At 42.0% G+C, this 12,320-nt stretch overlaps 2 protein-coding genes across 2 annotated transcripts; both read left to right on the plus strand.

Annotated features, from left to right (window-relative positions):
- The first annotated feature begins 2,639 nt into the window (after window positions 1-2,639).
- On the plus strand, window positions 2,640-4,545 carry BDB00DRAFT_843399 (membrane bound O-acyl transferase family-domain-containing protein). Its single transcript, XM_053124961.1, has one exon. The coding sequence runs from the start codon at window positions 3,042-3,044 to the stop codon at window positions 4,335-4,337; it is 1,296 nt and encodes a 431-aa protein (XP_052975702.1). The 5' UTR covers window positions 2,640-3,041; the 3' UTR covers window positions 4,338-4,545.
- A 1,145-nt stretch (window positions 4,546-5,690) lies between these two features.
- BDB00DRAFT_932022 (uncharacterized protein) lies at window positions 5,691-7,080 on the plus strand. The gene is made up of 4 exons (XM_053129059.1): window positions 5,691-5,864; window positions 5,941-6,329; window positions 6,490-6,795; window positions 6,883-7,080. Exons 1-4 carry the CDS (start codon window positions 5,732-5,734, stop codon window positions 6,940-6,942), a joined length of 888 nt encoding a protein of 295 aa, XP_052975703.1. The 5' UTR covers window positions 5,691-5,731; the 3' UTR covers window positions 6,943-7,080.
- The last annotated feature ends 5,240 nt before the right edge of the window (window positions 7,081-12,320 follow it).

Below are 12,320 nucleotides of genomic sequence, written 5' to 3' on the forward strand. Positions count from 1 at the left end.
AAAAAAACTACTACATCATTTGCTAATTATCAGTGTTCATACGGAGGAATATCTCCAACCACTTATACCTTTGCTATCACTAGCAATATTATAGCTGCACCTTCATCGACCGAGCCATTAACTGAATAGCCCCGATCTATCAGTTAACATGTATGTCTGATGCAAACTAGAAAACAATGAGACTATTCTCTGGAGCCAACTAGTAGAACGTCTTGACCATTAGTAAGGCCATATTTCGACAACCATTTTAGTACAGAGCTAGAACCAACTACCCTTCAAACAATACACACAAAAAGCGACAGGCACGCTTTCTACAAAAGAATACTAATTTCGCACCTGAGCTAAACATACAGCAACTTTGGGAAAAGGGTCTTAAGCTTTCTGTTAGCCGAAACAAAACCACGCAACATCGTTGACTGTAATACTGAACTGTATCAAATCCATGGTTTTTAGAAGGCTGTAAGTTATTCTTTGACCTCTGCTGCGGTTGGGTTCCAGAACCCCACCAGGAATCAGCGCTTCTACTTTTATGATCTGCGTGGGTGCAGCAGTTTACGCTAACAAGCAGCTGAGCTTACTACTAAGCTATGAGAAAAAGCTGCGAAGTATTACAAATCTCAAATATTACCTTATCAGGTCCCGTGAGGTCGTAATTTTACGCTTCCTCCTATCGTCTCTTCTTTATGACTTAGTACAATCACCGCTGTATACGATACTTTCTTATGTACGGCTGTTTTACTAGATCATGGCTGCTGAGAAAAGGGGACATCAAATTAAACAATTGCAGCGCCGTGTAGGCAGGCAAAAAGCGATATCATTGATGGTATACCATCTCATTCAACAATGCGTACTGCTAGCACTAACATTTTTAGAGGTTTTGAGAGCTCTGGGCCACAAAATTACTGAGCTGTCACATTTGGGGGTAGGATCACAGGGTATTGAGCTAGCAGGTCATGCAAGTATTTTAATATGGTGAAACTCCAAAGTATACTGCATGCCAGTGCATTGTCCATACAGTTTGTAAAATAAGGCCAATTTTATATATGTTTTGTGCGAAGAAGTCCACAAGAGACAAGAACCGTTGATGATGAGCATCTCAGATGTGGTCTAGCGCGGCCGTTGGTGGGGCTGCTATTCGTGACAACGCAAGCATCCAGATTCAACGGACAATCTATCACGAAGTGGCGTACCGTTTCGCGTTCAGCGTGACACAGAGGGCATAGATCCGTAGGGCTGCTGATAATCCAATGCTGGTAGGCTTTGCTGGATATACGACTGAGGATCAAGCGTCACCAAGGAGTACGGGCTGCAAGTGGGATGGGCCAGAGCAGGGTAAGAGCCACTGTGAGGTCGCGGTGTGGTTGGCTGCCAGATGTAAATCAGCGTTACAGAGCGTTGTCGATAGTTGGGTGCAGTTGAAGCTGTCCCATTGAAATTTGTGTGCGTGTTGCCGCAAGGGCGCGTAGAGTACGACCTGTATCAGAGACCTTGAGCCGACGTTCGTTGGGGCTTGAGCCAGTGACTCTTATTTCGCTTGGCGCTAATGCTTTGATAGCAGGCTACTATCACGACCAGTTATCCCGCTTACATATATGTCTTCCCTTCCCCAGAGTTGTATTGCACCTCATTTTTATACTACATTATCAAATTAAATTCCATCATATATTATTTCTTTCATCGGGTATTGGCCACTCCCTAATGGTTATACAGTAATCGGCTCTTTTTTTTTCAAGTTGACTTCTGAGCACTTCCCAATTCAAGCGTCGTGTTTTCGTCATTTGCACAGTGTCATGTTGCATAAAAAATGAGAGCACATATCCACGAAAAGATAATTTTCTTTTGCGAAGTCGAAAGAAAAAGCGATCAGGAATCATTGAAAGAAGTGATACCAAATATCATTCCTTCTTCATTCTATTAAAGTCAAACTATATCTTAGTGACATGTTGTGATTGCTGCTATACCTTCATGCCACCATTCGACGGCTATGCACCTTACATAGCATATCAAGCAGCGCCTTACAAATTTAGGTAATATGTCATGACCTGATGTTTATTCTGGTAAGTTAGCACAAACGATGGTATGCACATGTCTCAAATTGACAGCCTAAAACAATAATTGATTTCATTATACATATGATACATACTGAGTGTTGTTGTGCTTATGTTTGTACCTTGATGTTGTCAAGTTGACAATTCTAAATATGGCGCTATGTCCTTGCCGGAGGTGAATCTGGCATTAGAGGTAAACAAAGTGTAATTCATGCATCAATCTGGTGTGTTACCAGGGAAAACGGTACCTATGTAGGCAACAATACCAGGAAATACATATGATTTGTGACCAGCACCGTTAATACCTTGTACGTTTTGTGACCTGAGTGACCAAGTTTCACAGTGTGCAAGAACTCTTTCAAGCAAGAGTGATTCAGATTGCTATTAGGACATCTTGCTCTGAAAACTCATTCTTATCAGAGTGAATAAAGAAGCATATGTCGCTAAGTAGAAGAACGAAAATCTAGAAGAGTTTGTGTTTCACAACAAGCAGAGCAGTGTCTCACCATTCGCCCACCATTCGCCCGATTGCATATCCTTGCATAAGGCTGCTAAAACATTTTGTACCACATTGGCGGTAAAAGAGGAAGAGGATCGTATTACAAAAAGAAAAAAAATAAGACAAGGGCCTGAGTAGTTTATATAGGTTGGCTAAATGGTCAAATGACGAATGAATAAACACAAGCCGTGCACTGACGACAAGGCTTATGAAAGGTATCATGATATGTTGTGATGTGCGGTATTCACTCACAGCCATGTCCCCTTGAAATTTTTCCCCTCCTCCCCTTCTTCTGCAACCCCATCTCCCCATCATTTTTACCCGAAGTAATTCAGTCTAAACGCATATTCTTCCGCTATTTCCTCCTTTTTCTTCCGTTTACATTTACCGAGAAAAAAAAAGCTTGACAGAAGAAGAGAAATACGACTGTTACAGCAACACGGGGGAGAGGAGGAATTAATCAACAGATAGCGCCATAACAACAAACACCAACAATGCATTGTATCACCTATATGATTGTAGCGTTCATACCGTCCTTCGTCTTTTCGTTGGCAGCTCTTCCCGTCGACCGCCCGAGCTCTCTACAGCAGTTCATCTTGACATTGTTATACATTGTCAACCTTGCCATTCCGCCGTACTATGCCGGCACGTTTCCACTAACATGGGGCATGATCACCAGTGTATGGACTTGGGCGAATGGACTCAAGATGGCTGTATGGTTATTCTGCATGCCGCAAGAAGAACGACAGAAACGACCGTTTTTCGGTACCCTGTTTTACTGGCGTGAGCGAACAGTTCCAGGAACTACAGGAGCGACAAAAACGACAAAGACAACAAAAGCGGCAAAAACAGCAGCAGAGACGAAAGAACAAGCAGTAGTGGCACAACCTAAAAATAAAAAGGTTGTTGAGGTGGTCGAACCTGACGATAAGTTGAAGAAACAAAAACAACGCGACCTGTCCGTATCAACGACCGTTGCCAAGTTTCTGCGGGACCAGTTTCTTTTCGACACGTTCGACATTATCATCACCAAAATGGACGGCCAGCAGCAATCAATTGCAGTCTTTGACCAAGCCGTTCGGATGCTATTGTTCCAAGCACCAAAGTCGTCCATGGCATGGTCAAGCATCGCCTCCAGTTTCAGCTTGTGCACTCTGTTCTCCATCTACCTACAACTCCAGCTGCAGGTCACTTATTCGATATTTGTGGTTGTTTTCAGCTTGGCGCACTGGATCTTACCGTTTTTGGGCATCAAGGCACAATGGATACGTACTGTAGAGGTGTATTTGGAGCAGGCGAGCGATATGCCGCCAGCTTTTGACTCGCCATGGGAGGCTACAAGTTTGAGGGACTATTGGAGTAATCGTTGGCACCAGTTTTATAACTCTTGCTTTGTGCGGCTTGCCTACCTACCGTTGCGACGTCTTTGCGGTAACGTCAAAATCTTGCGTCGAACGATCCCGGTATGGGGCGTCTTTGCTTTATCAGGAATCATGCACGAGTATTTCTTGTTTTGCACAACTGGCTCAGCTGTGTATTGGCATGGTGGCGCAGGTGGATGGCAGATGTTGTTCTTTATGCTGCAGCCCATTGGTATCCAGATTGGAGATACGGTTTTTCGACCTGGCTGGCCAGGACGCTTGTGGGCAATCGGATGGATGATCATGTTGTCGCATCTGTTTGTCATTCCGTATTTTCTCAGTAGTTATTTTGAAGTCGTTCAAATACGCATTTTACCAGTCGTTTTCAAATCTTTGTACACAGTATACCGATCGATGATCAGCATTTAGGGGGGCCATCGTAATACCATTATCTCCCGTTATCACTAGACTCGTCATCCTGCCCACAACACAGCGCATGTTCCTGTGTCACTCCATCCTATGCATCGCTGGGCAATAGATAGATCATCCTTTATTTATTGAAAAAACATAGAATTTTATTTTAAAACATGTGTTTGTTCATATTGCTGCGTTATACTGTATTATGTGCTGTACAGGGCAGATAGTAGGTGACAACTTTAATGATATTGTGCTATGTGGATCGAGGAACTCTGGGAATTACATGTATATACGTATTAAAAGTAAGCATGTCAAATGGGACTAGCTCTACGTAGTCTTGATTCTTACTATATGCACTGCAGTATGTTCAAGCAGTTCTTAGATGAATTCAATGAAGCAAATTCTGAGACTATACGTATATTAAACGTACATATTCGTAAAAAAAGGTATCTCGTTCTTGAACGAGGTTGCATATTTTCTTCCTAATTTTGCACCATCTCTAATTAGGCTTAGCTGATACTTGTTTGAACAATTACTATAAGACGCTCTAAGTACGCCCATTTTTTATGTCGTTCTCGCACATCCATTGTATACAGTATACAGCAACAGCGACATATATGGCTCAAATGCGAATTATTATACGCTTTCGATGCTGCTGCACATGATGCACGAAGAAATTCCAAGCCGCCTGTGTCTATGTTTCTGTTTGTTTGTACAAACTGAGCTAAAAGCGAACTGGTATGCATGCTAATTTTGGTCGATCCCCTCTTTTTCTTGATCCCATTTTGTCAATAGTAAACTGCGTAATTACATCTTTCTGCTAGAGCAATAATAAATTTTAGTAATGATGATGGCATTAATCGGAAACAGACACTCCTCATAATTAAGCGTGATAATGATATAGTCTTTGGCTCCCAAATATTTTTCAGACAAATAGGTGCACCTATATGCGTAAATGACATGATGTGTGCTTATTAGATAGAGTAGCAAAAAGGCTTCCTGAACAAAATAATCATCTCTTTCTAGCAAAATCATCCTGTAAACGCCTTCTGCCTCTCGAGCAACAATATACGAGATGATCGTGGCTGCTGTTGTTGCCTTTTGATGGTGTCTGGTATCGGAGAAAGAAGCCGGGAATTTACAAGATAGAAAGTAGTAGCCTTTTTATATGCACCTCTTATGCATATTTACGAAATACGACTCTGGTTCTAGATGCATGTATCATTATGTATGGATACACACTTCAAGGGTGTGTCTACCCTAATTGTTTTCATTTGTTTATTGAGTGCCCGAGTAGAGAAGACTATTAATGTTGCATTCGGCCTTGGCGTTCCGTTTCTCTTCTTTTGTCCTTTTCTTCCCATTCCACATTTTCGTAACGCTGCTACTATCGCCTGGATAACATCATGACAACAACGTTGCCCTCAGATCTCTCACCTCCAGCGCCCGCACCGCCACCTCCGAAGCATGCTCCAACAACTTATTACATGGCACCAGAACATGCAGCATGGGAACAGCAGTCGCCTATTGAAACTTCAGGTATATATTTCGGCATCACAAAAAAGACCGTGCTTTTAAGAATTGACACTGACGGGCTTTTACGTTTGAAAAAAAGAAAAGGGAGGAGGGTATGGACAACCTTACGCTGCTGAAGAAGGAACAGCAGCGCCAGCAACATCTAAACAGCAACCACCGAAACGACCGCCATTAACAGAACGGAATCGATGTGTACGATGGCTTTGTTGTGCCTGCTGTCTGCCTGTTTGGGCACGGTGGATCGTATGGTTCATTATTATTGCAATCATCATTCTCATCATCATATTTGCAGCATTACTGGCTACATTCACCATGCCAACGATGGATTTTGCAGGCGTGACAAGCTCACCTACCAACCAGTCAGAAGTTTCGTACGATGGTCATGTGCTTAGCTTCAATTTTGGACTAATAATACATGTACAGAATCCCAACGTGCTTGGCATCGATTTGTCGCAGATCAATGCAACCGTACGTAGCAAATTATATCTGGAATCTAACTATATTCTCTTGCATGAGCGCGCACTTGCGTGGGCTTCAATCGTCTGTTTCTGAGGAAGCCTTATCAACTATTTATGTTTATTTGATAACATCACCATTATTCACCTATCAATTTTCTATGTATATGCAGGCATACTATCCTGACAATTCAAGCCCTAATGGCAAGTTGGCGCTGGGTGGAGGCTATATGGATCATCATTATGTGGAATCGAACAGTAACGCCAACTTTACGTTCCCTTTTGCGATTAATTACGATCCATTTTCAGCATCGCACACCACTATTTTAAACGTGCTGATTGATAAATGTGGATTGACGGGTGGAGAAGCTCAAGACTTGACGGTGGACTATACAATCAATCTAGCTGCCAAAGTCCTGTTTGTAAAGGTGCATCCAACGATATCATCTTCGGCAACGTTTAAGTGTCCGCTTACAGAGGTACAAGAAACCAGAGTACTCATAGTTCTGGTCGGGTAGAGTGATATAAAGAGAAAACTAAACGGCCTTTCTTAATGTGTTTTATAGGATCAAGGACTACCGGGATTTGGTGGTGGATCATCATCGTTGGGCGGAATGCTTGGATAAGCAATGTGTTTATACGTATTACATAATGCTTACCCACCTCTCAATTTTTGTACAAGTACACGTTTTATAGCCCTCATCATCTTTCTATTGTAAATTTTCCAAAAACTCTAATTTCATCTAACATAAAAAATGTATGCTTCAACTAAACACATCTTAGTCTGTAGCCGAAAGGAAATTCTGCCCATTTTGTCAGTAATTTTTGTTTCCCTTATGTGTGGGAGTCCTATCATTATTAAATGGTAAGAGAAAGTTCTGTTTGAGATATAAAAAGCTTCGAGATTGAGGTATATTCACACGATAAACTTAGATTGGAGTTTTGAGTATGATCGCACACATGATAATCAGCGTCTGTATGTCGGCCAGCGATCGACATGCAAAAGGAATTTCGATTATGACCAGTAGTGGTTCCTGGGACGATTTTGGCGTTTTCGTTTAAGAATTGTGTCATATTGATAGTACATGATCTAGGCTAGACATCTGTTGAAATCGATAATAGATGTAGTAAGGATTAAAGTAAGATAGCGAAGCCCAGATCAGTGAATACGGTATGCCTTTCGTATCTTGTACATGCCTTTTTTTTACGTCGCCGTTGCTTAACGGTTGGACACTGTGATGTGCTAACACACTTATTGCAGCAATATTGTTCTACGCATCGGACAACTATGCTTTTTCTTGCTTTCTATACAATGGTCATGCTTCCATTGTCGGTCAACAAGTACAAAAGCCTGTTATGCTTAGTGGATTCATGCATATCATTGACGAAGAATCTTCTCCATCGCCTGAGTTCTGTGGGGAATACCTCTTCATTGGTGGTATTAGGGGCATTGAGGAAGGAACACTCTTTTAAGTCTCTTATGTGCTCTTATAACCAAAAGCAACAAAAGAGATGAGTACAGCATCTAATAAATCATCAGTTTTTGCATTTGGGTTAAACATGATCATTTTCATGTAGTACTGATGCCACAACCGAGATATTGCCACCCCTATTGTTCCCCCGAACAAGTAAAATGCAACTGAACACAAACTGCTAGAAGAGCTTTAAAAGCTGTGTCAAAAAATTGGCAAGTCATCAATCAGCAGCAGCATCCCAGGCAGTACTCTACGCCCCTAACGTGATCGATTTAGCACTTGTTAAAAAGGTCGAAAAAACCGTTCTATTGGATAGAGTCATTTGAACCTTAAAAACATCCTAGAGTACGAGTTTCGATTGCACAGTTTTAAAAGTCAGTGTGGCATATCGTTAATGGATTCACGTGGATTATATAATATAGTGACTCCAAACTGTGGGTTTTTGGTTTTACACGCTTAAGGATCAGCAGGTGGCTCTCCCATTATGCTTCAAATAGATAGATGCCACTTGATAAATTGCTTTCCTTCAGAGTATTGTGAGCTGCGAATGTATTGGCAGATCGTCAAACTTTGAACGCTCAAGATTTAATATTCTTCTTTCAACAGAAGCATTCTCTTCCTCCTCATTTAAACAAAGGATATGTGTATCTTTACATATACGCATCCTTGAGCATCTTAAGATCTCCTTACCGTTATAAGAACACTATTTATAGTCTTATATCGATAAGCTTCACGTAAGGGATGTAATGGTAAATGCTAAGGGCAGAACAATCTGTGGCCTGTAAATCAGGGCAATATTATGGGGGAGTAGCAGCAGCACAAAAGGCAATCGATCAGGTCCTTCGCCTAGCAATCCGGAAAATGCCAATCTACTGGTTTTGACAAAAATGTTAGATCGTCAATTTTAAGCTGTGTTCTACCTATCAATGTGGTATAGTAAGAAGATCAGGATATATCGTCCTCGTACTTGATCCAAGAAGGCGGTTAAATATTTTAGGAACACACCTGAATATAGTGTAGATCCTGATATGGCTAGACCGAATAAATGGCTTTGTGCTATGGAATCAGTTTAAAATTTTGTCGTCAATGTCTGAGCTTGAAGAGCTCCAAGTCATGCGTGAGTACCAGCGCTTGGTGATCGGTCGGATTTACCAATTAGCAAAAGTTTCACGTAACATACTGTGGGGTTCTTTTTGGTGTTCGATGCTGTTGGAAAGTTTTCTGCAAAGCATCACGTGCAGAAGCAAGAGAGATTGTGTATGTCGTTGGGTCTCCTACTGTATGCACCGTGTATGCATGGGCGTCATACTTGTTCTTCCGGAGCATGATACTTTTTTTTGTAAAGCTAAATATGTTGTCAATTGATACCAAACCCGCTTACAGTGAGAGTTAAAATGTTACAAAACATGGGGACAAGTACTTGTTTGGGTGCGAATATCTTCTGCAAATTATAAGAGTATTGTATCTCAATTTCGGTATGGGAGGAGAACTTGCCTATTCGTTAAATTGTGGAAAGCGAAGACAGAAGGAAAGAATTCCCGCCTGCGGCCACTTTACAGAACGCTTAATGTGATATTGCCTCGATGAAGTGATGATAAGAAGGATCAATATTACACATGAGACAACTTTTAAAAAGTAGTGGGGCGAATCGGGAAAAGAAGGGCGCGCCCAACAAAAGCTGACCAGGCTTTTATATGTTTTTACCTTTATTTTTCCTTCTCCTCTCTGTCACAGATCATCATCGTCGTCGCTCGTCGTTGTCGGCGGCGGCCCGAGTAACTTTCCCAATTCAGACCATACACTCTTCAAGCCGACCCCAAAAAATCGCCGACTGGTCTATAACATCATCACATCTAGAAATATACCATCCAATCAGAGCTCCATCGCCCGTTAGGCCCGGAAGATTTTCAGGGCAGGCCTTTGTTATCGGATTCCGGTTATAAGAGGCCCGTCTTATTACTTTATTTGTTATATTCTCCTGCTCGAACTGCTGTTCTCAATCATAAAAAGGACCCCATTTTGCCCAACAAATAAAATGGGAGACAGAAGGGCTGCTGGGACTTGTTTCTTATTCGACGGGTGGGGGCCTGTCTGGAAGTCACAAACTATAATCTTCTCTGCTAATAGTACGCATATCATATTGTGGATTGCTACACACACACACACACACACGAGCAACACAGCAGGGTTTTCTGTCCTACCCATTTGGGGCACAGGGCACACACATATTTCAGCCCTCATGACGACAATGGTGATCAAGGGCACTACCACAAAAGAAAGTTACCGTTTCTTCTCTTCTTTCTCGTTCTACATGATTCTGCTGTATCTCTGTTTTGCTACCGGCTGCTTTCTTTTTGGCAAGTCGGACTTTGTGGGTAAGGTTGCGAAATCGTCATTGATCGCATAATGATAGAAAATGTGGCATGTGAAGAGAGACAGAAACAGGCAGAAGAAGATGATTTCTGCAGAAAATAGGTAGTACCTGACATATCGTGGAGACGGACATTTTCGATAATACTCTAGCATATCCTAACGATACAAATAACCACAGAGATAACCAACATCGATCATCAACAACAAACATACGCGGTAATCATCGTGTGTCTGCCTCTCTCTGACATGCATGTTATTGAGGAGACATGAACATTTATTTTATGTATGCTACAATACTATGTTTCTTTTGCGGGTGTTGTTTCTCGATCGATTGTGACAAACGTTTGTTACATAACAGAATCCAAGTGTTACTGATCTGTTCTGTTGAACTAAGCGGTCTTGTTGTCTCTTTGACTTGGCACCAGTGATTTTGGCAGTGGTGCTGGCTGCAGTGGAGATTTGGTTTCTGTGGCAACGAATGAACTTTTTATCTCGCGTGAATCGCGACTGATTTCTGTCAGTTAAATTTGCGATATTTTACAAGTGGCATCATTCCCGGCCGGCGTGTGAATAATTCGTGTTATACTAATGACAGGCAGTAGTAGTATATTCATGTATCACATAGATCATTCCGATAGAAATCTTGATGATTTCTTCTCCTTATGGCATATCCGATTCGTGAATGACGTTGAGTTAGAGGTACTATCCGTTTGCGGGAACAATACCTTTGTAGTTTATAGGAGATATAGAAGAGAGACTATTATATTACACGCGTCGTGCGTTAGGTAGAGTTGGTTTAGGCGGTCACTCGTCAAGCTCGCTTTGCGTGAAGGAGTTTTCTGTTAGTGTTGTAAATTTAGGATACCACGATGTAGTAATGTTGCTGATACCTGCACCTCCTGAGCTATACATACGCTTTATGCCATCGGTTGGTCCGGCAAAGTCAGCTATATGCACTCAAGGATAATAATCACGGTACTTATGCTTGGATTTGACTACGATCTTCATGCTCGTTTTTGGATAATATCGCTAGGAAAAGCTAGAGTGGAGTATCAAGCTAATGAATAATTCCCTCGACAACTTATATTGACATTGCACAGCTAACAACTTCCCTTGTTCTTATGATCCTCGTTGTACGAGTACTCGCTGGGCTGTCATTCGATCCCACAAACTCATGCTTGCTATGCCAGCAAGGTTTTTTTTTGTCAATGCTAGCTGGTTTTCGGTTGTTATTGATACTTTTAAAGACGAGGGACAGTATAGAAAATCCGTTTACAAGGAAGTTTGCTTTAAAGATCAGCTTCGTCCTTGTGTTTTTCCTTTTACTTGATAAGTTTTGCTAATACAATAACAAACAGCACATGTTTGATAGACGGGGGACAACAACAACAAGGCCTTTATATAAATTGGTCAAATTCCTAAAGAGGCTCGTCCAAAAACGAGTGTGTCGATGTCTTAGCTTTGCGGGAAGGTGCATCGGCATCTGCTCCCGAACCCTCTACCACAAAGCTGGGTTCTGTCTTGGTCGCTTTATGGATCTCGGAGGGTCCGATCGGTATTGAGATGCCAGCGGTCTCACCAATCCACTTACCTACTTAGAAGTCGCCCCGTGCCTACAAAACAAGCATCAGCACCCACCCTTGCGCTTACCTACCCTCACTCACACTCACACACACTGAAAAAAAAGGAAGGGACTTACCACATGTGATCGAGAAAAAGCGAGGAAGCAGCACGCTGCGGAAAATGGGTGCCTTTTCATGCACACGTTCAAGACCCCGCTTCTTTTTGAAAACCCCCCCCACTCCCATCTACAGGTCCGTGCTAACAACGCGGGGAACAATGACAGATCTTCTGTATCGTAGCGACAGTATGTAACACTATTACAACGCGCTTTACCACACTTTGGTACGCGTTTTTCACCTATTTTTTTTGTTTCTATCTTCGCGTAGTTCGTTCGCAAAAATAATCGAAAGGAAAAAAATTATTCGGAGGGTACCAGCCGAAACCTGTTTTTTGTTTTGTTTTGTTTTTTTTTCACATGTATCATACATCACCCGTACACACGCCGAGGAAGTAACACCACGTCTGATTGGCTTTGTGCGCTACTGCTAAGGGAGGTGGATGAGAAAATGAGCAAACCCAACAGCACTATCAAC

Source organism: Zychaea mexicana (genome assembly GCF_025766255.1).
Source record: "Zychaea mexicana strain RSA 1403 chromosome Unknown BDB00scaffold_88, whole genome shotgun sequence".
Lineage (NCBI taxonomy): Eukaryota > Fungi > Mucoromycota > Mucoromycetes > Mucorales > Lichtheimiaceae > Zychaea > Zychaea mexicana.